At 36.4% G+C, this 26,287-nt stretch overlaps 1 protein-coding gene across 1 annotated transcript in view; it reads right to left on the bottom strand.

The window, feature by feature from the left end:
• LOC119771475 (multiple PDZ domain protein-like) overlaps nucleotides 1-26,287 on the bottom strand; it is an 87,683-nt gene that overhangs the window by 45,597 nt on the left and 15,799 nt on the right. The window contains exons 8-23 of the mRNA XM_038267498.1: nucleotides 26,081-26,275; nucleotides 23,443-23,545; nucleotides 22,216-22,304; nucleotides 21,413-21,650; nucleotides 18,843-18,929; nucleotides 18,477-18,556; nucleotides 18,214-18,360; nucleotides 14,804-14,974; nucleotides 14,170-14,355; nucleotides 13,847-14,056; nucleotides 11,461-11,619; nucleotides 11,024-11,176; nucleotides 4,618-4,926; nucleotides 3,342-3,453; nucleotides 2,650-2,848; nucleotides 779-820 (exon numbers count right to left, since the gene is read on the bottom strand). Of these exons, the coding sequence (XP_038123426.1) occupies nucleotides 779-820; nucleotides 2,650-2,848; nucleotides 3,342-3,453; nucleotides 4,618-4,926; nucleotides 11,024-11,176; nucleotides 11,461-11,619; nucleotides 13,847-14,056; nucleotides 14,170-14,355; nucleotides 14,804-14,974; nucleotides 18,214-18,360; nucleotides 18,477-18,556; nucleotides 18,843-18,929; nucleotides 21,413-21,650; nucleotides 22,216-22,304; nucleotides 23,443-23,545; nucleotides 26,081-26,275 (2,480 nt within the window). The remainder of the gene's footprint in view (nucleotides 1-778; nucleotides 821-2,649; nucleotides 2,849-3,341; nucleotides 3,454-4,617; nucleotides 4,927-11,023; nucleotides 11,177-11,460; nucleotides 11,620-13,846; nucleotides 14,057-14,169; nucleotides 14,356-14,803; nucleotides 14,975-18,213; nucleotides 18,361-18,476; nucleotides 18,557-18,842; nucleotides 18,930-21,412; nucleotides 21,651-22,215; nucleotides 22,305-23,442; nucleotides 23,546-26,080; nucleotides 26,276-26,287) is intronic.

Below are 26,287 nucleotides of genomic sequence, written 5' to 3'. Positions count from 1 at the left end.
ATTCCTTAAAAACAAGCTCAAGGTGAGACATCCATGAATCTTATATGCGGGACTTTGACACCTAAATGCTGAAAACAGCTGTTTACCTTCATAAATGTCTGAGCAAATCAAGCTTTCAGTCACCTATTGTGTGACTAACGTGACAAATCTGAAGGATTCTTTTCATCTATTATTAATCGAAAGAGAGCAGACGGCTCCTACGTAAGAGTGGAGCTGAGAGATTGGTGACAAACTGCCATCTACGAGTAAATCCATCTGAAAACAATTCAGAGAGAAGCTGATTCTCAAGGGCACATTAACACATCTGAGTGAGGCTGACAGATCTTCAGCAGATGGGTGATATATTTTTTTTTCTTTTTTTTCAACCTGATGGCATGCAGACAAAGAAAATTAATCCTCCAAAAATGATGGAACAGAAAAGCAGCTTCATTAAAATCATCAAAACATGCAGAAAGCGAAATGTCACACACACAAAAAGTGAATTTTAAAAAGGTGTTAATGGTTTTAGTAAGAAAAGAAGGAGATATCAAGTTTAGTAGGATGAATAAATGACAAAGCCTGTCGAGATTTATTCAGGTGGGTGTTTCGAGATTTAATCATCCTTTTTTAGTAGCCTTATAATGTTCTTTTTATACTCTGAAGCTGAAAACAAGCTGCCACTTAAGTGACCCAACCCTTCTGGATAAACCTCTTATTAACCAAGAAGTAAAAGGATAAAAAGAAAAACTTGTCAGCGTCTTTCTGAGAATCCATGGACGTGGAAGTTAGTCATACTCACACATAAAACGGGCACAGATCGTCCTCAGGTGCACAAACAGATCTAGAATGTGAAAAGTTGGCTTTTTATGCACTGAAGCTTACAAACTGCCGATTTTAGTTCAGCAAGCAGAATTTACGAAAACGTCAGAATTACACATCTAAATCATTGGCAGTTCCTCCAAAGAATTAAAAGAGTTTGTGGGGATATTGTTTCTTCAGTTCGGGAGCACAGGTTTAGAAGACGTTTTTGTTTTCAGTGTGAGAATATTAAAATAAAAAGAGTGCAAATCAATTTTTAAAAGTAACTGCCGGTATTTAAGTAAAAATGAGGGGAACCTTAATGAATGTAAGCATTTACACATTTCATACAAGTCCGAAAAAAAACCACAAATCTACCAGAAGGAAGAATGTAAAATACTTTTTTTTAACCAGCTTTTGATTCAAAAAACCATAATTCTGTCTTTTAAAGAAAATTATCCTGACATGTATCTACAATAACCCCAAAAGAACTTATTATGAGCTATAGGACTGTGGGGACCATTTGCTTTATGCTTTGACTGACTGTGATACAGAAAAAAACTCAAATACGTCCTCATCTTTTTTTTTATATATATATACTCTAATAATCCCAGAGGGAAATTACTTCTCTGCATTTAACACATCCCCTTGGGGAGCAGTGGGCAGCCATTGTGCGGTGCCCGGGGAGCAGTGTGGGGTTAAGGGTCTTGCTCAGGGAGCCAGAGTGGGGAATTGAACTCACAACCTCAAAGCCCTATGCCCTAACCACTAGACTGCCACTCCCAACTCTTCAGATTTTTTGTTCCAGCTAAACAGAACCATTATTCTTTTCTCCTAATGGGGCTGTCACACCTTGACGGTTAGGCCAGCGTATGTTGACATATGAAAAATTTGGGGAAAACGCTGATGTACGTTGGATAAAATATGGGTACGTTTTGTATAAGCTATGAGCCCTCTGAAGCACGCTGAAGCACATCGCCATATGGTTAGTACGTCAAGAAATGTTGAGCATGCTCAAAATTGCCAGCGTATGCGTAAGCTTGTGACAATTCATGGGTGTGTTATGCATAAGTTAGGCTGTCGTTGGACATAAGTTCTGGACTTTGGGCATATACTTTCGGCATATAATCTATATCTATATATATATATATATCTATATATCTATAGATATATATATATATGCCTAAAGTTAAAAAAATACATAGAATATTCAGCTAATGCCAGCGTTTTAGAAGATTCTGGGACGTCGGCATACGCTGGCTAAATCGTCACGGTGTGGCAGCACTATAAGCAACCCCCCAAAAAAGATGTCAAACTAAAGATGGGAAATCCCACTGAATGTTGCTACCACATTAAGGTAGGATGTCTTTCTAAAATAAAGACCAACACCTATTGCTTCATTACATCACAACACATTCTCCTAACAAGTTGTTGTAGATTCTGTGCTGTTTTCCTTCTGATTATTTTTGCATGAGACATTTTGAACCTTATTACTCACTTGGCAGACCACTGCAATAGCTAAAATGCAAATGTGCATCCCAAAGCAGCTAAACACTATTACAGTTCAACACCATTTCTTTATAATTCATATCAAAATGTTATTTTAATGAAACTTTTTTTTATCTTTTTTACTTTTTCCTTATTTTCAAATCTCCCTTAAAAACCAGATTTTTTTATCTTAATGGTAAATGTTTAATATTAGTAAAAAATATAATTTAAAAATATCGGCTTAAACAAAAAACACCAACATACTGATTTTTTAGTTAGTAATTTGTAGTCATCTTTATATTTCTGATAAGTTTCTGATAAGTTTCATTACTACACATAGAGACACATACAGTGGGCCCAGTTTATATGAACCCCAGCTCTTACCCAAGGTCTGGGCCAATGAGCGAGTGCCTCCTGAGCATGGCACGAGCTTGGACGTTGGTCATGTTGGTGGTGGGCTCTCCATTTATGGCCAGAATCAGATCACCCACTCCTAGACGACCATCGCGGCTAATGGACCCCCCGTGGATGATGCTGCGAATCACCATCCCCAGACCGTCTTTTATAGCGCTGACTGTCATCCCTTAAGAGCAGACAGTAAAACATGGCTCCACTATTCACATTAGACACACAGAGGGGTTTCTATATCTTTCTGTCACAAGAAAACATTTCAGAAACTACTATATTGTAGACGTTTATGTAGAGTACACATATTGTGTTTAATATTGATTCTGATATAAATAAAACATGAAAAAGCAATCACTTTCAGCAAATAAATTCCAATTAGCCATCCTAAAGATAACTAAAAAGTCTAATAAAGAGAAATAGAAGAGTGTTTAACATGATGACTTCCAATTTCAGATAATCTTTTCCAGTAACCTAAGAGACATGTTTTTTGTTTTGTATTTAAAGTTGAAAACTCCCAGAAGGGTTATATTTTTTTTTAAAGCTGAAGACAAAACTAAAGCCACCTCCCTCCTTCTTTCCGGGCTGAATCTTCATGACCCCCCTGCAGTGTATGTAAGGAAAATAAATGAATGAGAAAAAAAAATAAAAATAATAATAAGAATATGCACCAAGGCTGCAGTTGCCCTTGACAACTGTGATGGTCCTTTCAAAGTTGCTCCTGGAGGTCAGCGCGGCTTTGTTGTCATCTTCAGCAGATTCTTTCACACCAGCTATCTCCTCCTCCTAAAATGTGATAAATTGTTCACATATTTGTCCATGATGACCAATTATAAAATACTAAAGCAAATTCCAAACAGAGCTGTCATTCTGAGAGAGATAAAGCAATTTAGCTGTCAAAATGAGGTTTGAGCAATTTCTCTTCCTTTTGAGAATTTAAAATATGAACTCAGGCTTTAATTAAGAGAAGTTTGTTGGTACTAGAAATGGGTTTCACGGTATAGAAAAGTCACAAGTCACAAGTTACAAAACCACTAAAGATTTCTGTTATATCCTTTCAAATGTTTAAGCTTTTTTATGTAAAGTGAGAGTTTCACTCTCTTGCAGAGTGAGAACCTGCAAAGGAGGAAAATTTTGGCATGACACCTGTGATCTAAAAACAGCACATCTGACAATCAAAATGAACTACTGTAGAGATTATACTGAAGATTTAGGCTGGCCAGGCTAAACACTCTCTGGCTAAAACAGACCGGACCAATCACAGCGCTGGAGGTGGGCCCATACTGCCGCAGCATTTTTCTGTAATTATAACAGTTAAGGCTGCAGCTGCAACAAAGCGATGTTTTAATGATGCCCTTTATTATGTCCCCAATGAGCTGTTTACATCGTTAATACTTTAACAACTGCATGCTGTGTCACATCCGTAGTTATCTGATTGGTGTTAACCACTTTTCGCTTTCTCTGTTGACTCTGTAAGACCCGTGCATGAAATGTGGCTCTATCCTGCTCTTATCTGGACTAATATGTTCTGTATATGGCTTAAAATAGTCTGTTTGGTCAGGCTACTTGAGATCAGCTGACAAAACGCAGAATTTCTTTTTTTTCTCAAATAATTATTGATTACACAATCTAGCACTGTAATCATAATAATTATATTTTTGTTTAATGCTATCATGCCTTCAGGGTTTCATACCTGCCCATCCCTAGTTCGAAAAAAGAGTTATTTAACCTTTAATTCTGTTTTATTAATTAATCTCAAACATTACATATTATTTCATGTTGATATGGCATGATCCATGAAACCAAAGTCAAATTCCTGGTTTTTGAACATCAAACTCTGCCAATTTAGCGGATTGTTTTTAAACATTAAAAGTGATCAAACACGTTCTACAATTTAGTTTGTTGAAGCCCACTATCTGAATGTTAAAGAATCCAAAGTTACAGTACCTTTATGTCTCTAAAAGACGCGGCTGGTTCAGTCATACAGAGAGGCTGCTCTACAGGTGCCTCCTCCTCCGTGGCTTTGGCTTCTATTTCTGCATACAGGCTGTAGGAGTCTGAGCACTCGGTTGCTTCTTGTTCTTCACCCGGTTGCTTTGCCAGGTATTGATCGGAGCTGCTTAGAATGGCATTAATCGAGGGGATGGGGCCTGTCAAAGTCGCAGTGGTGTAAGAGGCCAAACTCTCTATGGAAAGCGCTGGAGTGTCGTCTCCAAAGCTGGGGTGCTCTTCCAACACATTCAGACGAGCTGTCAGCTACAGTAAAACAAAGCATGGCAGATAAATGAACATCCACTCAGGGAGGATTTATAGCACTAAAGCTCCAGCTTGCTCTGTTTTAATGAGCCACAGAAAAGCATTCAATGGCTTAAGGAAAAAGGTTGATCTAAAGGTTGAACTGTACATAATTTATATATACTTATATGAAAGCAGTTCAGCTTTATTTACAAAAAAAATGCTAAATGCATTTAAGAAAAAAACGCTCAAAGGAGTAAAAAACCTTTACGGTAAAGAGGTATCTTTTTCAATATTTTTTACAAATAAAAATCTAGTAATAAAGTGTAGTTTGTATTATTCTGACGGTAAAAGACCTCAGAGGTTTTTAAAGAACATTACTGACCAAAGAGCATCATGAAGATTAAGGAGCATGGCAGATAAGGAGAAGTTTAAAGCAGAGTTAGACTGTAAAACCAAATTAAAATGTATCATTGATCATTTTACAACAAGAATTTCAATATTTAAATGGCACAGCTTAAACTGACCATGACATGGCAGTTCCCCTAAATTAGCAAGGAGAGAAAATAGCCAAAAGGCTGCTGGTTGCTCTATAGGAGATGCTCCAGAAGCTCCTAAAAAGGACAAACGTGCAAAAAAAAAAACATAGCTTCATAGTAAAGCTGAGAGAAAAAAACTGTCTTTGAAGGAAAGCAATAATAATTGTTGTTAAAGGTTTGTCAAAATCCATGTAAGTGACACAATGAAATGAAGGGCTCTGATAAGGTGAGACCAAAATTGAAACTTTTGTTCTAAATACAAACTGCTCTTTGAAGAATAATCAACACTTTACATGCTCCAAACTAGGGCTGCAACTAACAAATCAATTTGCAATTGATTAATCTGTCAATTATTTTTTTCAATGAATTAAGTTTTCTTAAAGATTTTTTTACAAAAGGAAACCATGTGAAACTTTTCCACTTGAGGAGTTCTGGATAGAGCATTTTGACACACAAATAAAGTTTCTGTTTTATCTTAATGCAAAAATATTAATCTTTTTTTTTCTACAATTTTGATATATTTACTGCTCTAAGTGGGTTTCTCTGTCAGCTAAAGGCATATTTTACTGTCTCTATACTCCAGTTAATGATTAATCATTTATTAAGACACTTGGCGATTATATCACTAATCGCTTAATCACAATTAAACCGATTAATTGTTGCAGCCCCACTCTAAAAACATAAAACATGGTAGCAGCAGCATCATGCATTTCTTTACAAGGTACATGATAGCTGCATTAAAGTGGTGGTACGATAGCTGGAGCTAAATATACAGTAGGTCAACCCTGGAGGTAAACCTGCCATACGGTACAAAACAATGTAAGACTCGGTGGTGAAATCATTCCTAAACATGTAAAAAGTTTATTTAAGTAGTTGAATCACACTTCAGACGCCAAAAATCTGTCTCAGGCAACATTTGATTTGACCGCTCATAAACCCTAAACCTCAAATTGAACTACATTTGAAATTTGTTGCATAAAGAGTGGGCAAATGGAAGGTCAAATTCCTCCCGACTTTGATTGTGGGAACTACTGTCAGATTCAAAATCAAATTTATGTGCAAACATTTATTCCATATGTATTAAGGAAACCAATTTAGCCATTCAAAATTGCTGAGATGTTTACAACTATAAATGTTTATATATTAGAAATCGTGACCTTTGATAGTTGTCAGAAGTCTTCAAAACTGACTTCTGTCCTTGGCTGTAAAATTCGTCAGCAGACTTACTGTCTTTAAAGATAAACAGACAAGAAGGCTGAACTCTCTGACCCAAAAGAAACAGTTTAATCTGTTTTTAGATGTGAAGAAAAATATTTGTTCCTTCTTGAGACAACAAAATAATTAGCAGCTACTACTAAATAACAGATTACATTAACAGTTTCTACATTAGTCAGTTAATAACATGCTGCTGTCATTTTGCACACTATTGATGTCGCTGCTATTTTCAAATGTCCATTACTGTAAAAATGTCATTAGCTGTATAATGATTATTTATTCTCCAGGTGCATAGTTTTATATTGTTAAAACACTTTACAGTACAATATTTTACTGTTTATCTTTTAACTCTTCTCTATTATATTATGGTTCTACATTTTTCTAAGGTCCACATTTGTGTAACCATTATAATCTATATATTATATGTTATATATATAACCTTTTTACTGCTTTAAACACCAGAAATTCCCCATTGTGGGAAAATAAAGGGATTTTCTATTCTATTTTCATTTATTTCTATTGCTAGATTGAAGAATGAGATCAAATTGCAGTGCATATACATGCAATTTTATCCTATTTAATGTGAAAATGTTTGAAGCTTGCATTTTGTTTCTCTATAGTCAGGGAAGCTGTTCCTTCACTAGTTGGGAGTCAGGAGCATAGGGGACCTGTTTAGGAGCCATCTATGAAGAAATGGAGGATACTGGAAGAAGACAAGCAACAGCATTTGGCCCAAGAGGAAAGCATTTGCACCTGCCACCTAGTGTAGTGCTTCTTCTCAGCCTCTTTTAAAAATATTTGAACCCCTGTGGAATATTCTTTTAGCTGAGTGCTTCCAAAACCAGGGGGGATAATCTACATTTTAGTTTATATTCCACACTAATGTAAAAATATAATTTCTACAATTTTCCTTTATTTTAATTGTCGTTATTTCCACTTGAGAAAATTAAAAGACAATTGTATCTTGTTTAAAACAACAAAATAAAGTCAGAACCATCTTCTTAGCTCTTTGTTTTTATCTTAGCAATTAATTATATAGTCATAGTTATGTGACATTGTTTCTTGCAAAGGAGAGATTTTCCTGCAACAAGCAGAATGGTTGTCAAGACACAGCAAGAAGTTCCCATTTTCAGCATTGAAGGTTGAAACCTATCCCTAACTGGACAATCAGTCATCACATTATGCTCACCTCAGAAACAGCCATAGCTGTCTTTCTTTCACTCCCTACAGAACTTTAGATTTGTGTAGATCTAGCTCAACATACCAGATTGTTGTTGATAACCTTCCTTACTGCATGGAGAATTATGGAGCGTTACACAATTGAATGTTGCTCAAATAATTTATTTATGAACTTTGAGAAAGATGATCAAATCATTACTGTTCAACTGTATTAGCCCACTCATTGAGGATAGCTCTTTTTACCAGCCACAGCTGAGAATGTCTACTGGTAATAGTCTTATGGACAGTCTTTAGACCACATGTTAAAAGGCATGTCTTTCTCTTATCCCCTTCAAATAAGAACACAGGTAGGAGCTTTGAGAGAATTTAAATTAAAAAAGCTGAAGATTCTGCGTAACATAGGGACCCCTATTTCATCATTCTGCTTCATTCTCTCTCTATTCTCCCTCTGCAGAATCTGTTAGATCAATTTCTAATGTTCTGCTCTCTCTGCTTTTTCTCATAGTAGCTTTGCCTCATCTGTTCCTGTTTGGCTGTGACGCCATCCTGGAGAGAAATATCAGCTGTGCTGCTGCCATCAACACCTTTGTTTATAGATTCTGGAGATTGGCCTGTTTTTCAGTGTAGTCCTGTTTTTCTGACCGTGACTGGCTGGATGTGCTCTCAACATCCTCTGACATGGGAGTTGGCTCAGAGCTCGTATGCCTGGCTGTGTGTTTCTTGGACGGGGCCGCCTTTTATAGTTGTTTTTTTGTATCTCTGCTTCTGTCTCCTTGAACCCCAGTTGATGGCTGCTCACACTGAGCCTGGTTCTGCTGGAGGTTTCTTCCTGTTAAGGGACTTTTTCCTCTCCACTGTCGCTACAAGCATTCTTAGTGTGAGGGGTTGCATTCGAATCAATCAGTCAAAGCAATTAACTGGTTTTCCTTAGATAGAAAACTTTCAATCAGTTTGACTGTATGATCAGGTGAACTGTAAAGTGCCTTAAGATGAAATGTGTTGTGAATTGGCGCTATATAATTTAACTGAATTGAATTGAACGAAAACTTGGAGGAAGGTGAAACACACAGAAAGAAGGATACTACGTGATTTGAGTCCATCTGTCACCTTTACTATGTCTGGCTGGTAGGTCTTTTAAACGTCTCTGTTTAACCTGTTACTAGTTAGTTAAATGAATTAAAGGGGTGGTATGTGGTTGAGGATATGATTACTTACAAGTTTGGGTTACCTATTGTCAGGTTTATTCAATGATGATTATAAAATGAATGTGTGCTTATGAAACATTTTTATAAGGGGATGCTCCACTCCTGTCTCATGATCCAGTCAGGAGACCATCCTGCCTTGTCATTATGATGGAGCATTCTGTCTTCATGAACTGATCAATTGTTCTGTCAGAACAATACTCTGTTTGTAACCATGCATCATGTTCTGTTAATAAACGCTCTGCAAAGGAGGTCCAGTGGGCGACAGTATGTTTGAGTCTGGGGTTCAACTGTCTCTCCTTCCTGCAGGAATTGTATCCAGAATTGTGAATTTCAGTTCTTCAATTGTGTATTTCAGTTCTTCTTAAGAAAAAACCTATTTATGAACCCGACACCTATAATACAGTGAGACATACACTATTTGATTAGTTTGGAGCATTGTTAGTGGTTAGCTTAGAAGATTTCTTTAACAGCCAGTTCATTTTTTCCTATATGAATGATTTTAAAATAGTCACTTACTTTTTTTGATCTGTCTTTGCTTGTCTCTGCAGTTACCTACATAACTACTCATTGTAAGCAGATCACACCTAAAGTCTCAAGCTTCAAGTTGTTTATGAGAGTGCAACAACTATTTTTAAGTCATTAAAAGCCTCCTAACTCTAATCTAAGGCTTTATGATCTTCTTTCTTTGCCACCTATCTAAGTAAAATGTGGAGTTGTTACATTTTAAAAGCCAAATGTTACAGTTGACATACAGTCTAATAAAAATGTATACTTCTTAGCCACGACATAAGCCATGCACAGTTTGGAGGTGTGTGCATTCCTTACTAGCTGGATTGCCAAATTCAGGAGGGAGAGCAATTTAAATATGCATAGCACCGTATTTATTGGAAATTAAATATTTAATATGTTGCTTTAACCACACCTTGCCTACTGGTATCAGACTCCTCCTGCTGCACCCAAAACAAAGATATGCTATACCATCATAGTAAACCATCAAATCTTCCCAGTAGACATTTTGCGTTTGCTTAAAACAGTTAAAAAACGTTCACTTAATTACACTTTCTTAAAGCATCACGAGCATCAGGGTCCTGATGAGGGTGAGGAAACACCAGCACATCACTCCCATCCTTTACACTTTACACTGGCTCCCTATTCACGCCCGTATAGAGTACAAGATTCTTCTGCACACCCATCACTGTGTGCACAGTGCGGCCCCCACCTATCTCACTGAACTGCTCACACCACACACCTCTTCCCGGACCCGGTCAGGCCAACAGCACCGTCTGGCCCCACCCAGGACACGGCTAAAAACAATGGGCGATAGGGCCTTCGAAGCCACAGCTCCCCGTCTGTGGAATGCCCTCCCAGACCACCTTAGGGCACCACAGACGGTGGATTGTTTTAAGAATGGACTAAAAACTTTCCTTTTTAGAAATGCCTACAATTGTTCATTTTAGATTTTTTAATAGGCTACGTATGCCTTTCAATGTATTGATTTTAATGATTGTCTTTTTACTCTGTTTTTAATGTTATGGTCTTTTAAACTTGTTTTAATTTTCCCTTTTTTTAAATGTAGCACTTTGAGATTTGAAGTCAAATGTAAAGTGTGTTATAAATAAAATTCATTATTTATTATTATTATTATTATCTTTGGAAGGAACCCTGTGTAGACCCTTCACATCCATTTTCACTAAATATTATTTAGATAGTGGTGTAAATGGAGCCACTGACACTATTGGATTCCTGTAATGTTAAGAAAGCACAGAGTTTGCCACAGAAGGAGAATTGCTAATGGCCATAGCTCCTGCAGGGATAGGGAAAAATAAAAATAAATATAAAACAGAAACAGAAAAAAAAACAGAAAGCACAGCCTGTTAGAACAATAAAGACTTTCATCCACTGTGGACACTGAAGACACAGCTGCAACCCTTTTTCTTTTGTTAATCCATGTTTTGAGATATGAAAAATGTTTTATTCTACCTTGGGTGTGGATGACTGCAGGCAATCCAAGTCAGCACTGCAGCTGCTGCCGTGAAGAGCGATCATTGATGCTTGGAAAGTATCATCCTCCAACCCAGAATAGGAATGTTCTAACACCTTATCATCAGATAGGTCTCCTTCACTGGTGTCAATCTAGGATAATAGATTGAGAAGTGAAACTCCAAAATAATGTTTTTTTTTATTAAGTATAATTATGCAACTACAAAAGGCTACTTAATGAATATGTAACAGGCAAATTATCCAAAATCACATCGTTAAAGTTTTTGACACCTAACCAACAGTATAACCTATGATTTCAATTAAACAGGCCACTCTCTTTAATAATTAGACAAAATCATCACAGTGAAGAATAAACTGCTTCCTTTAACAAGTGTTCTAAATCTGTTTTTTTTTTTTTCACCCAAAATCTAACTAACCAATGCAGGTTCTGCTCGGTAAAGGATGCCCTCAGTCAGTCCTCCTTCCTCTCCTTCTTCAATCAAAATATTGGTGAAGTCAAATGAATGGATGATGGATGATGAAGTTATTTCCTGCTCACCAAAAGGGTGTGAAGACTGGGAATATCCACATATTCCCTAGGACAGTGGAGAAATTATTTCAGTGTCTCCAGCTTTATACAAAATGAACTTTTTTTTTGTTTTTGTTTATCAAATTTAGTGATGAATGAATTAGTGTGGAATGAAGATGAAAGGAAGTGTTAGGAATGATTGAGAAGGTTAAGAACTGAGCTGTGAGTCAACTAAGAAAATCAAAGAGAAAAGCTCAGAAAGAATTCCCATCTTGGCTCATACAGTGATTTAAAAGGTCATTCATACACAGTTTGTCACTTCAAACATTATATATATATATATATATATATATATATATATATATATATATATATATATATATATATATATATATATATATATATATATATATACATACAATTATATTTGTGTTAATATATACACATATTACAGTTTTTACTTAGACTGAACATTAACAAATACAGATATAGAGTTGTAGCAAATATATAACAGAGGTATATCATGTTGTAGTTAAATTATAAAGTGCTCTTTTGACATTATACATACGATATAAATAGATTCCTTTTTAAAGATGCATCATAACTTCATGTAGACAGTATTTCTAATCATATTTTATCATTTTTGTTACTTTCATCAGGCTGAGTTAAAATTTCAGAAACAAAATGGCCATTTTTGAGACATAAACAACCCTTTATCCTTTATCTTATGGTGTTTTGTGTAACTCAAAGCAGTTTACTATACTGCAAAGCAATTATTGTGTGCTGATTTTTCACAATACTTGCAATATTGCTCTTAATTTTTCACCCCTTCAGCAACACAATGCTAACATCAACTGAATTATATATCTGCATAGTATTCAGACTACGAATACATGACATGTATGAATTAACAGCAGTTTTGGACGATGTTTATCATTTTAAAACTTATTGGTATCGTCCATTAAGTGAAACTAGGCCAGCGTTCAACCCTTTATAGGGCAAGTTACAGTTTTTGATCACTTGCAGATCCCTTACAAATGTAGTCCCGTCAGTGAGGTCTAGAAGCACAAGATCTATATCCAGTCATTCAGGAAAGATTCTGCTACATGGTTATACATCTTATTTTGGAATCTGAACAATTATTTGATCCCTTGAATGACATATTACGTACTGTAAATTATGTTGGGAAAAAGAAGTTAAATAGCCAAGAAAAAAGGTAAAAAGCTCATCGAAAAGTTAAAAAGTAAAGTTCAAAAATTAATAAGCCTGGTTAACAATTATATTTAGGTTTATACACTAAAGAAATGTAAGTGTCAGTATCAGGATTAATGCCTTCAAGGTTATGTTGATGCACTCATAATGAGCATCCAGAACCAGCTGGAAGATATGACTAAGGGAGATTCACTTCACATGCAGTGAGGACAAACATCTTCAGCCTTATTTGCACAGTTGTAAAGTCAATGGGGAAGCCACATTGTATACCTGGTGTTCTATAGAGGTGTTTTAGTAGTGCAGCAAAGGATTAAAAGGTAAGAATAATCTGCATAGGCGGAATTAGGATTGACAGTTCACTATTGGTTCCATAAAATATCAATAAAAAGAAACACTTCAGTTTGTGGTGGTAGTGTTAAAAAGTTCAAAGGCTCTAATGTTTCCAAGGCTCTGTATGTGAAAAGCATTAAGGCAAATATGGAAGATAACGCACATTAGATTTGAAGGCAATACCCCAAAACACCCCTTCAGAGTTACATTCCACATCCTGCAGGAGAGCTACCTGCAGTTCAGTAATCCTGCTAACCCTTGCAGCCCAGAAGTCTCACTGAGTAATCCAACAGCACATTTAATACAGGAAAAATGCATCTGTGCGGGGGAAAAAAAATTGCAAACAAAAATAGCTCTGGCGCCTGGAGCAACAAAAATGCGGCCTGATGGAGCTGCTGTAAGAACAGGTGCCTCAGTGTGTTTGAGTGTTCAGGAGGGTGGGTCATGAAAAAACGTACTAACATCAAATGAAACTCAGGGTGCCGGGTGTTTCGGACTGGTCACCCTTTGAAACAGCAGTGGGTGGAATCTTACACCACGCAGCCTACTGACACACCTTTTTTCCTGCATGAAAAATTCAAGCTTTCTGTAATATGAGCCCTCCTGCCTTGGTCAAACGTTGCGTGACATGAAAAGGCCAGACTCCTCAAGTCTCATAGCTGCAGAAATGCAATAAAATTCTTTGTCTAAATACTTCATGCAGGTTAGAGAGAAAAATTAGAAGCAAGAACAGTGATGATGCTGTTACTTACGGGCAGCGGTTTGGCGACTCCAATCTGCACCTTTCCGACCTTGGCCCCCTTAAGGGCCTGAACGGCATCCTCAAGGGTTGCATCTTCCAGATTTGTGTCGTTCACATACATGAGTCGATCTCCTGGCAGAAGTCTGCCATCCACCTCCGCCACACCATTTGGAACCAGAGAGCGGATCACTATCACTGTCTTGGAAGGGTCCAGCGGGTCCTGATGGCAAAAACAGTAACATCAATGGGTAACATCCCTTGCATTATACGTTAGAAGTGAAACATTTATTCTAAGTGAGCATAAAAAACATCTTCAGTCAGATGAAGCCCAACCTGGTAGTCCAGAATGCTGAATCCCAAACCACCTTCTCCCTTTTCCAGCTCGATTTTCTGAATCTGCATCTCCCACATGGCCAGAGGAGATCCAATCCCCTCCTCAGTCACCGTATCCTGCGGCTCCTCAATGTTTTTCGTCTCAGAAACGTCAGAGACCAATGCACTGCTGAGGTCTATGTTATTCTGCAGGGAGAGGAAAAGCCCCAAACCACAATGAGACACCACGCTGTCCTTCCTCTCCTCCCAGCCCACAGGCTCCTACTGTTTCTTTGTGTTTGTGGATCAGGTTTCTGGCAAGAGTTTTAAAGGGGGAAATATCTATGGGATGCTCAGGCCTTAGAACATTATCACAGATAAACCTACAAAGATGAAAGCTGTATTTGATGTCTCATATCACTGTGATGCTGGGAGCTGCTGATATATTGCTGCTGAAATTGTTTCTAATAAACCTTAACCCTCTCAGTGCTTTTCACTTAGTCTTTGTCCATCCTGGCTATTAATGAGAAAAGAAGTCACTAACATTTTGAAATGTTGGAATATGTTACATAGTAAGCTAATGCAACCATATAGTTTGTTAGTTGTTTTCTCTAAATGCAGACAAATGCTAAAAAGTACAAAAATATGAATTTACCTTCAGTTTATACTCTTTGGGAAAAGCCTCTGATTCTGGTTGGGCTGCATCCATGTCCACTTGGAGATCTGGAGCGGGTCTGCAGCATGTCATGTACACACAGACTGGAAGTTCCTTCAGGATTCTCACCACCTCTTTATGAGTCTCTCCAATAAGAGAAATCCCATTGACCTAAGAAAGAAGAGGTCAGTTAGAGCTTTATATCTAACCCCATGGAGACACTCAGGGCCCCAAGGTAGAACCCATACTTTTCTATTCAACACCTAAACAAGCCACATTAATACATAGTTTGATTACTTTAAGACAAACGGAATTATTACGCATTCTTTCAGTTACTGGAAAACATCATACTACTAAACAATCATCTTTAAGCTGTACTAATATGGAGTCCTGAAATTCCTGCATTGTGATGCATTTTCCTTATTTCAAAGTTCCAAAGTTTTCAGGACACCAATTTCTAAATGTATTTCCTGTAATTATAAGCGCATTCTCTATATTACAGTATAAAATAAAAACACTGAACATTTTTGATGTGTGTTTAGTGCAATATACTCTTAACATATTACTTTTTTTGACGTTGTTGAGCTGTGGTACCAAAAGAGGCTGTAAAATGCTTGGTTGCATATTCAAAATAACAGTAATAACAGTCTGCTTCTATATATGCAGTAATATTTAGTAAATAAGAATTGCATTCCAATTAGACCCACTCGTCAGACTTTTAGAATAATAACCCTTAAGTTGGTATTAAAAGTGAGTTGCTGATCACTGAATGTTATACAGTACATTTCTACTTTTTACTGTTTAACTTTAGGCAATGGGAGAATATCCCTGTTACCAATGGGACTTGGAGACTTCTAGTCCTCTAAACCTACCTCCTAGAAATGACCCTCTTAAGAGAGCCCAGACAAGTTTAATGCTGATTAAAAGGAACATAGAATTGTAGCATTTTTACAGTCTTCTGGGAGTTTATTCCAGATAAGTGAAGCATAGGAACTAAAAGCTGCTTCTCCATCTTTGGTTCTGCTTGTCCAGAGTCGGCTTCAACTAGAGAAGTAAAAAAGGTGGTTGATACACTGACAGTAAGTCTATTATATATTTTGTTGCTTAGCCATTTAATGATTTATAAACCCAGAAATCACTAAATTAGACAAATTATTAGTGGTATGATAAAATTTGTCCTCTCTGATGGTCAAAATCAACCGCAGCTTTTTGGTTATTTTTTTTTTGTGCCAGAACTGTTGCAGTGATCAATTCTGCTAAAAGCAAACACGTGGAAGATATTTGGAGATGCTGTTGAGACATTGGTCCTTTAAACTTGGATATGTTCTTCAGGTGATAGAAAGGCTTCTTTTTTTCCAAAGGCAGCCCAATGCCAATCTTGATTGCACAACCAGATTGGTAATCTATGTCGCACTCTCAAGAGCATTGAGGAGACTGTAGGAGAGAAGTGGTTACTCTAGGACTGTTAGAGAAGGGGCCATGGAAGCAGCAGGACTATCAGATGATCTTTGATGGAAGGAGGAACAGAATGAGAACCCTATAAAGGGACCCAAGCAGGACTTTGGAGTGAATGTTTCTGACCAAACCATTCCAAACAGACTTTATGAGGATGCTCTGAGGGCCAAAATGTCCTCTATCGGGCGCTGAGCTCACTGTCTGAAAACATGGAGCTCGGCTTACATTTGCCAGAGAAAACCAGAACAGTTCTGAGCCCTAGTTTTTTTTCATAGAGGAGAGCAGGTCCACTCTGAGCTCATGTGACAGATGTGAAAAGATCTGGAGAAGCTACAGGGTTTATACTAGCGTTGCACCAATAATGATCCCAGTATCGGGCGGAGCCCCGATACTGCACTTTTATTTGTCAGTACTAAAACCGACAAATAAAAGTACTGACAAATAGGGCAACCATACCATTTTGAGAGCCAAAAGTTTATTCAACTATTGTCATCCATTTCATGAAGGCAATAAAAAGTTCTACTGGATTCACTTTGTATTAGTCTTTTTCATGCTTCATAAAGGTAGGCAGCAGCTTGACAAAGCCATTATTTTACATCCACGTAGTATGCAGTTCTTCATATATACACACAGATGAGTTTCAAACAGATGGTAACGGAATGGTATCGGTGTCGGCCGATAATGCACAGCCAGGTATTAGGGCCAAAAAATGGCATCGGTGCAACACTAGTTTATACAATATAATAGTTGTGGTGAGTCAGTGTGAGTCTGGGGAGGCATATCCATGGAGGAAACCACAGTCCTGTACAGGAGTTTCCTTGGTCAGTATCTGTGCATGCTTCACGTTCGACATTACCCGCTTCAGAACACTTCAGTTGTTTTAGTTCAGCTCTTTTTTTTTGACTGGCATTATGTTCTTTTTGGGTTAAAAGTTCCTTAAATTCTTATAACATGATTCCATATCAGTATGGATGTTAAGCTTGACAGTTTTCCCAGTTTAGATCTGATGTATTTTAAAAGTATTTAAGTTTTTGAGCAGAGTAGGTGCAATCTTTGCATCTGATCAATACCTTGCTACTTTTCAAACTTACAAAATCTTATAATTTTACTGTAAATAAATTAATATTTTCTGAAAACAGACATCAAAAAAGGAATGTGTAAGTTCAAGGTGTAATATTTGAAAACAAGTCTGTTCTTTACAAACCAGCTCTGATACCTTTGATTTTGGTAAATAAATATTTTAGAGTAAGGCTGCACTGCATCAATAGAATATAATACTAATGCTTCTTACACTCTGAGGATTTTTTAACACCTGTGTCAGGTCAGAGCATCTGCTGCAGTGAGGATCAGTCAATGACAATATCCTTCATGAATGCAAAGTGTGTATTTATAAAAGCTGGAAAAGATTGTCTGGAGAACACAACTCGCTTCTACAGGACTTGTATAAAACTAGACATGGTCCAGAGGCAGTAGAATGATGGCTCTAGACCCAATGCACATTAACATAGATCATGTCCAAAACTACTATATGTTTTTGCAAGTCACTAGCATGCAAAGTTCTCTTAAAGAGTCTCTACTCAATGCAGATCTATAAAAACCTTTAGAGCTGCATTTTGAGATTTCAATTTAGGCTAGTTTATAGCCTTGGTTGAAAAACATAGTAGAAGCAATAAGAATATAAAAGTGTATATAGAGTGAATGTTGATCAAACTTAATTTTTTTCTTTTTATTTTAACTGGTACTTTTATTAACTCAACTCCCTTGTAAAATTTAGAAAGATATAGTTATTTAATATATATTTATATTAACATTTAATAACTGTTACAGCAGTCAATCCATAAATAATAAATAAAAAATGAGTATTCATAGATAATATGAAAGTATGGAAAACCCCCATAAAATCAAGGTTTAGATTTGGAGGAAAAATTTGCCTTTTTATGTTAGCAACAGCTTACCTCAAGCAGTTCATCTCCACTAAAAAGCTTTGCGCAGCGGCCGACTGGTCCTTCAGGAAGGACCGATCTGATGTAATGATGACCGCCGCTGGCTTCCAGACTGATTCCCAGACCACTGCTCTCTGTGAACTTTTCCACCTGAGCTACCTGCAGGGGAACCAAGGATTTTAAAAATGCATAAACAACAGTGTGTCAATCTACCAAAAACAGTATTTTTTTTTTTAAATACAGTAACTTTTACCCTTAAAAAAATCTTAACCTACCACAACTTCATTATTTGGACCAAGAATCTCTTGCCATTTTTTCATGAGCTCTTCCTCTTCAACAGGTGTTAACTTCAACCCTAGAAAAAGTAACCATGTTACTTTTAACATTTCAAAATGGCACACACAATAAAGAAATTGATTCATTATAACTTCCCAATTTTAACACTTCTAAAGTATTTCCTTTTAATTTTTTATAAAAAACATACAATATACTGCAGCTTAACTAATCTTTCTGCATGGTTTCCATCCTAGTATTTACTCCCATTGTATGTCTGTGTGGTCCTGTAAACAATGGCCCTTATCTGTTAAATGTGAGAGCAGTAGCTCCGCTAGAGAACAACTGGAATAATCCCAGCCGCCTACCATGTTTGTCTTTTGTTAGATGATCCACGGCGGAGCTGACATCAGATCCCTCACTTGTTGTCTGGAAGTGCTTCTGAGCTGCAACGACTGCAGATAAACAGTAAAACAGTGACAGGTACACGAAAACACTATTCTCTTGACTAGAGCAGCAAATCAGTATGTATTAGACGTCTTTGTTCTCTTTACTGATCTCATTTGCCTCACTGTTGCAGGAACATTGCACCACTACAACCAAATCAGGACTTGTTAAACAGCATGATAGACGATTTGCATATTTTCTGTTTGTTGTTTTGTTGTGTTTAACAATTTCCTGCAGTTTTGGTCACTTAGGTACCAACAAATTACTTCTTATAAAACCAAGAAAGACTTGGTAAAAGCTCAACATCCAAATTCCAAATTAACCACTAACCAAATAGCTTTTAAATTTTGGCTGTAGGAGCCAAACAAAATGTTCAGATCTGCTTAGAAAGGGTGTATATATATATATACATATATATATATATATATATATATATATATATATATATATATATATATATATATATATATATATAGTTATTTATTTTTTTAGCAAACTTAACTGCAGTATGTTTCATTTTTTTTGGCACCCAAAATGATTTAGAAACTTAAATGACACAAATTTTCTAACTATATTTCTAGGATTTTCACAGTTTCAAATATGTACTCAAATTAAAATTAAATATTTCTTATTTAAAATGTCTGATTCTGCAATATAATATGAAATATTATTTGTGAGTTCCATAAACTTATTGATCTGTTCGTACAAGTCTTTGTTTAGATCTTTGAGTATCTGATTACTTCCTATTTCTAAAAATCCTTGTTGACACACACCCACTCATTTAAGATGGCTTCTTTCTTCCATATAAAACTTTAGTTTCTGTCAACACCATTGGGGGAAAATAAAAACACTTTAATTACATGTCTCTGTGTTTTGATTAAGGTTACATTTTTAACAGTATTCCACATTTTCAAAAACAACCAGAGCAGACATTTATAATGTCGTGTACAGATTGCTGTACAAAGCAAAAGAAGCCAAATCTAAAAATAAGAGCAATGATACGATGAAGTGATAAAGGCAAACAGCTTAGAGCTGCAGCAAAAGATGGAAGGGTCAAGATCTGTTAATTTATTATATTGTAATGTTTCTAACATATTTGACCCACTTTAAGATGTATTTCTTATCTATTCATTGTATTCATTAGACCCATTAAAGGTGAACAAGAACATTACATAAATGCACTTATTAAATTATTTATGACAGTCCACATTAAGCTGAACTGACTAAAGGATTTCTAATTAATCCTTTCAAATTTCATTTTTAAGATTAACAGAGATTAAGAGTGAACAGGAGCTTTTAAATTAAAATCCATGACTTCTTTTTTTCACTGGCTGTAGTTTTGACACGGTGCAGAAACCTGCTTCTCTTAGCCACTCTTTTAAATGGAGGAAGGCAAGAAAACATGGCTACAAGAAAAAAATAGAATCACAAAATCATAAACTCTATATCATAAAACACAGTATAATCGCCTTGACTCATGACACGCATTAAGAAGGATAACGCAATGACAAAAAAAATCTCTGTATGTGTTTCATCATGGGTCTTGTGATGCCAAATCTTCAAATAACTCAACTAATGTTATCTATAGTTTATGTTACACAAAGCAGGCGTAGCTATTTTCTGTCCTACTATCACAAATGTAAACATTGGGGGGTAATAAAATTGAATAAGGTGAAAAAACATACCTGAAGCCTCTATACTAAGCATTTGGGAGGATCTACACTAGTGTGGGCCTGGTTCTCTTTCAAAGAAACAATACATTTTTGAAGAATATACGGTGTAATTAACTCTTTCATCCCCTCTGCCAGACACATGGATTTTGTAGAGACACTCTAAAAGGAGATAAACTCAAAGGTCCTCATCTCTAAGTGCTGGTAAAGAGGTTCTGTCACTTAAAAAAAAACAAGCTGCACAGTATTTAAAAGCTGGGATAGTAGTGGCTTAAAAAAAAAACAATAAATTGCTTTAACTCAGAGCAGAATTTTTATCTCTGCTTAATTATCGTGGGCAAAGTAGCTAAAAAAAACAAACAAAAAAAAACAGAATCAACTTTAAGTCAATGAGCACTTAAAGACAGCTAAGAAAGTGAATAAAAAAGAACATTAACCAGAAGGTGTATTACACCAGCACCCATTAATTTTTTTTGTCTGCTTTTTGTTGTTACTGGCTGAAGACGTGCTATTAGATATTCAGTATTTGTCAGCAAAAAATATTGCAACAGTCCTGAAGAAAAAAAACAGGCGGTGGACTTAAGTTACATCTTTAACCTGATTATTTTGTATTCAAATGTACATTATTCAGAAAACTGAAATATGAAAATAGGTCATAAAAACATTTCTTACATGTTTTTAAATTCAAGTTTACAACTAAAAGAAGACAGCATGTCACATAACATGAGGAAAGAAACAAAAATATTGAAGCCACAACAAATTTCAAGATTGGTATTTTGCTTTGGTTTCCTTATTTTTTAACAATTGACTTTTCTCCCTACCTTGAGCAGGCTGCTCGGCTATCCTCTCTTCCAACGCCAGCTCCTTCATGATGGTGGCAGTGGTGGGGATGGTGGCAGAAGGGGACAAGACGGAGACGACGGGTGTCACAATAGGGGGTTCCTCCTCGTCAGCTCTGAAGTCCCGCCGGATCAGCTTAAGGTGGACCGTCTGGCCAGTGTGTCTGAGCACCTCCACTGCCTGTTGATTGGTGTATCCCTGGATGTTTACGCCGTCCACCTGCAGGGGGCATAATTTGTATCAACCAGGGGTTTAAAAGTGGCAGAAAAAGACTCTTTGAGGGACTGCTAAGTTGCAAAATGCACTCTTGCTTGAAGGAAATGAAATTAAATCAATTTAAGAGTTTGTAAACACCAGAGGCAGTGCAGAAAACACACCGAGTATTCTCAGCTCTCTTGCTTAATTCAGTCCTTCTCAGATGGATAATAAATTAAAGTAATTAAAGTCATTATAAGATTCTCAGAGAATAGAATAAAACCAGAGGACTCAGCCTGAACATTATGAAAACAACGCACCATAAAAATCCTCAGTAAGAATATTAAAAACATATTTTCTCACTATGCTAATTAAACACTCTATTATATTCATGGTTCCAAAAACAAAAGAAATAAATGCTGCTATCTGTTAACTGTGAATTATTCAAAATTATGCATCTCATAACTTCCCTCCACTGAGTGTGTAAATGCGATAACTGTAACACAACCTTTGCTGCAGGTTTTAAGTCAGACCAAATGAAAACAATAAAAGCGGCGTTTCTTCCACGGGGAACAATCTAGGTACTCACAGCGATTATCTGGTCTCCGACATGAATACGGCCATCATGATCCACAGCGCTGTCTTTTGTTATGCTCTTTACAAAGATGCCGGAAGGCTCTGGGGAGTCAGAACAAGATGTTTAAGTAGTGACGGATACTTCTAAGCGTTTACACTTTACATTGTGGTTTATCTTCTGCTTGCAGGCTAGGGAACACACACAAATCAGGGCGGCTTGTAAAGCATACCCAGTAAAGCACAGAAACAGATCTTTGATCTTTTATATCTTTTCTGTAAACCATTTCTAAGCTATGCTTCAGCAGATATTTAAACCCAATTACTTGTGGCACGGAGACTTTTGAACATCAGAAGACTCAGAGAAATTTAATTGAGAAGGCTGCTATACATAATTCCCATACCTATGATGCAAGCTGTTTTTTGAGTTTTGTTTTAATGTTGAAAGGCTTTAATATTGAAATGCAAAATATGTAAATCTAAGCATGTTATTTTTTCTTAAAATGAGTGCTTTTTTTCTGGAATTGAGGAGGTAAGTGAGAAACTTTCAAAATGGAATAAGACAATTTACATTTAAAATAAGAAAAAACAAATGCATTGTCTTATTTCAAGCTCATAATAGCTAATTATCTCATTTTAAAGGTTAAAATCCTCATTCCATGGGCATATCATCTCATTTTCCTCCTCAAATCGAGGGTAAATTCACTTATTTTAAGACAGTTTCTCATCTTCAGAACATTTTTCCAGTGTAATTTGTGTTTTATTGGCACCTTTTCAATTTTTTTAATTTTATTTACTTGTTCAGTTGTGTTAATTTCCCTCAATTACATTAGCTTTCCTGATCCCAGCCCTTTCCCACCTATATGAGTCCCATATAAGCTCCAATCTTGTAATCACCCTCCTTTGTACCTCCCAGTTTCTATCTATGATTGTCAGGTTTGCTGTTGCACTTCTATTTTGTTTCCCTCCACCTTGGTAAAACCTCCAACAGAGAAAACAATATTCCAGATCCCTGGAGCTCCTGCAAACTTTCTTGCAGCTGATAAAGAGAATCACGGCAATATTAAAACTACAAATGTATGCACCGGTGAAGCAGTGCCTCAGTGGGGCTGTTGCGAGTCCACAGGGTGACGATTTTACAGCATCATTATACATTCATTTAAACAGCAGATTGTTTACTTTTTGTTTCTTAATCCTTTTATGGAATAATGGTCGCTTCACTACATCTCCATTTTAATCTCACCTGAATTTTTATCTCCAACGTAGCCAGCGATTGTGATCCCCAGTCCCTGCGTGTTCTTGGTTAGGCTCACGTCAAATGCTTCAACCTCGTCTTCTTCACCGCCCTGTTAAAACATACATTAAAAAAAAGGTTTGCAAAAATCTTCTCCACTTACCCATGAATTAAATCCTGAATATCTAAAGTACGTATAGCTGAAATATAATGCATTTTTCAGTGGTTTTATTCTTTCTTTTATAAATTGATAATTATGGTCACTTTTTAAGTTTTTGGCAGTTAAGATAAACCTGCATATGCAAAGAAAAAGAATGTATGTATGTCGATGTATACCACTGTATTGTAGAGATGCTCTGAGAAATTCGCTGGATGATGGTTTAGAGTAGAATAGAATACAATAAACTTTATTAATCTCACAAGTGAGAAATTCCCTTTTGAAATCGGCTCTTATAAACCAACAGGAGGTGCAAAAGGAGGAAAAGGTTCATGAAGTATATACAGTGCACCCAGATATATACAGTGGTAAAAAATAAAGGACAGACTTCGGTAACTTATGTTTTTATGACTTATATATGTTTATTGGTCCTGACTGGTTACCATCTGGTAGGATCAGAACTTTTCTTCCTCGGCCAGTGAAGATACCTGGTCAGATTGTTTAGCCTTTTGTTGGGTCCTGATCTGGTTGGTAGTAGTGCAGTTTTCTGGGTGTTCATTTTTTTAATTCGGGCCATTCTTCTTCCCAAATGATCTTTTTAGCTATAATGTTTTTCTTTATCTTGTCAGCAGGGCCTTGTCAGCATTACTTAAGCATTTACAATGTAGACAAATGCTTTACAAAGATGGAAGTGGATATTTAAGGAAAAGCAACAAAAAAAAAGGATGAAAGCGACATTGTCCCATTTTATCCTTCCTCTGTGATGAAACATGGTTGCAAGCCATATAAAATGTTTTAAATGCAGAAATTTGGATTAATTAGTTATGTTGGAACAGCACCGGCAAGCATAAATTAAATGCATTATACAATTCAAAAACAGGAGGAGCAATATACAGTAGGGAAATGGCTACATTTTGTTTTTACCTAAAACCAAAAAACGTCAAAGATTAGCACAAATTCAACTCCTGAGATCAGAGAAAATTTGTAATTCTAACCTTTTGCTGACAGGAAGAAAACTAACAAACAGTAATAACTTTTGAAAACAGAAAATGCTCTCTCATAAAAACAGAGCATAAACTCTGGTTAGAGACGTTTGAATCTTGAAAAGACGGATGTAATGTTGCAAAAAAAAAGTGGGACAGCTTTTGGTTTTCCTTTTTGCCTTGAGCGGCGTATCTTGCATGCTTTGTTACCACAAAGCCGTTTTCAATTTTATAGACTATTAAGAACACTTGTTCGACTTTATTTGAAGTAAAAGATTTTCAGTCTTATTTTTACACTGTCTGAAAGTCAGGATTTGATCAAATTAACCCCTTAAGCTAAAAAAGAAAACAGTCTGGATGAGACGACTACAGATTATTGAGAAATAAGGCACCTAAACCTAACTGCTGTGTGTGATTCACATCAGTCACTGGAGTTACAAGGTTTTAGACTCTGAGCAATAATGAGTGACTGTGAACCTGAGTATACCCTGCTGCAGACCACAGTGTGTGAAGGAGCTATTATATGCATTATGTGGATAGTGCTGTCTGCTGATGTTGGGCAATTATACACACCTGAGTTTTCTTACACATAATAATAGTACCATAAAGCAAAGCAAAAAATAAAACAACATCTGTTAGAGTGTATTATTTAAAAGATTAAATTTTTGATATGTTAGTAGTGATATGAAATGGTTAGAGATGGTAGGAGAAACAATATACAGCTTTTGATAATTTGTTTAGGATTTTCTACCTAGTCAGGTCAGCCCCCCAGCTGTGATAAAGGAAAAAGGACAGCTGGGTTTTTTTTGGTTTGGGTCCTTTTCTCTGTATTGAATGAGTGAAAAGTGAAAAAGTTTTTGTCAACCACATAAATAATGTTTCAATTTTGATATTTCTTTGAATTCAACATGAAGAATATTTTCCTTATAAGTAAATTCAAGTTTTTTTGGTGGAATCCTCCGCTAATGCTTCTAAGTTTTTATTGCATCATTAACCTTTTCCTAAGAAGCTAGGCTTGTTGTTGTTATTAACAAATTAAAATGCCAATGTAGCATAACAAAATCTTATAACAGATTTTCTTTGAATCTACCTCACAAAAAAGCTTTTGTGTAAAAAAAAAACAACAAAAAAGGTAACTTCCATTAAAATAATTGCCCTTAATTAATTTAATTCAGTTTACTAATATAGACTCAATTCAAAACACATGTCATCTCAAGGTACTTTACAATTCAACTAGATTGTATAGCTAGATAAGTTAAAAGTTTTTTTGCTAAGGAAAACCAGTTGATTGCGTCAACTCATTAACTCTTCAGCAATCCCTCACACCAAGCATGCTTGTAGCAACAGTGGGGAGGAAAAACTCCCTAAAACAGGAAGAAATCGCCAGTAGAACCAGGTTCAGTGTGAGCGGCCATCTGCCGAACAGGGGTTCAAGGAGACAGAAGCAGAGATACAGAAAGAAGCAGAGATACATGTTTTCATGTCTTAATGCAACAGTTCACTTTACCTGCTGTTCAGCTACGGTGGGAAGCACAACTGACATGACAGCAGACGGGGTCTCTTCCACAGGCCCCCGGGTAACAACCAGTTTCACCCTGTTGCCACACTGCCTAAGGACTTGGGCCACCTGTTCGCTGCCCATGCCGAACAGGTCGGTGTCTCCGATTCGCAGTATGTGATCCCCACTCCGCAAACGTCCATCCTGTGATTAAAA

Source organism: Cyprinodon tularosa, unplaced genomic scaffold (genome assembly GCF_016077235.1).
Source record: "Cyprinodon tularosa strain WSP-4 unplaced genomic scaffold, ASM1607723v1 ctg674, whole genome shotgun sequence".
Classification (NCBI taxonomy): Eukaryota; Metazoa; Chordata; class Actinopteri; order Cyprinodontiformes; family Cyprinodontidae; genus Cyprinodon; species Cyprinodon tularosa.
This window is presented reverse-complemented; position numbering and strand designations above follow the sequence as displayed.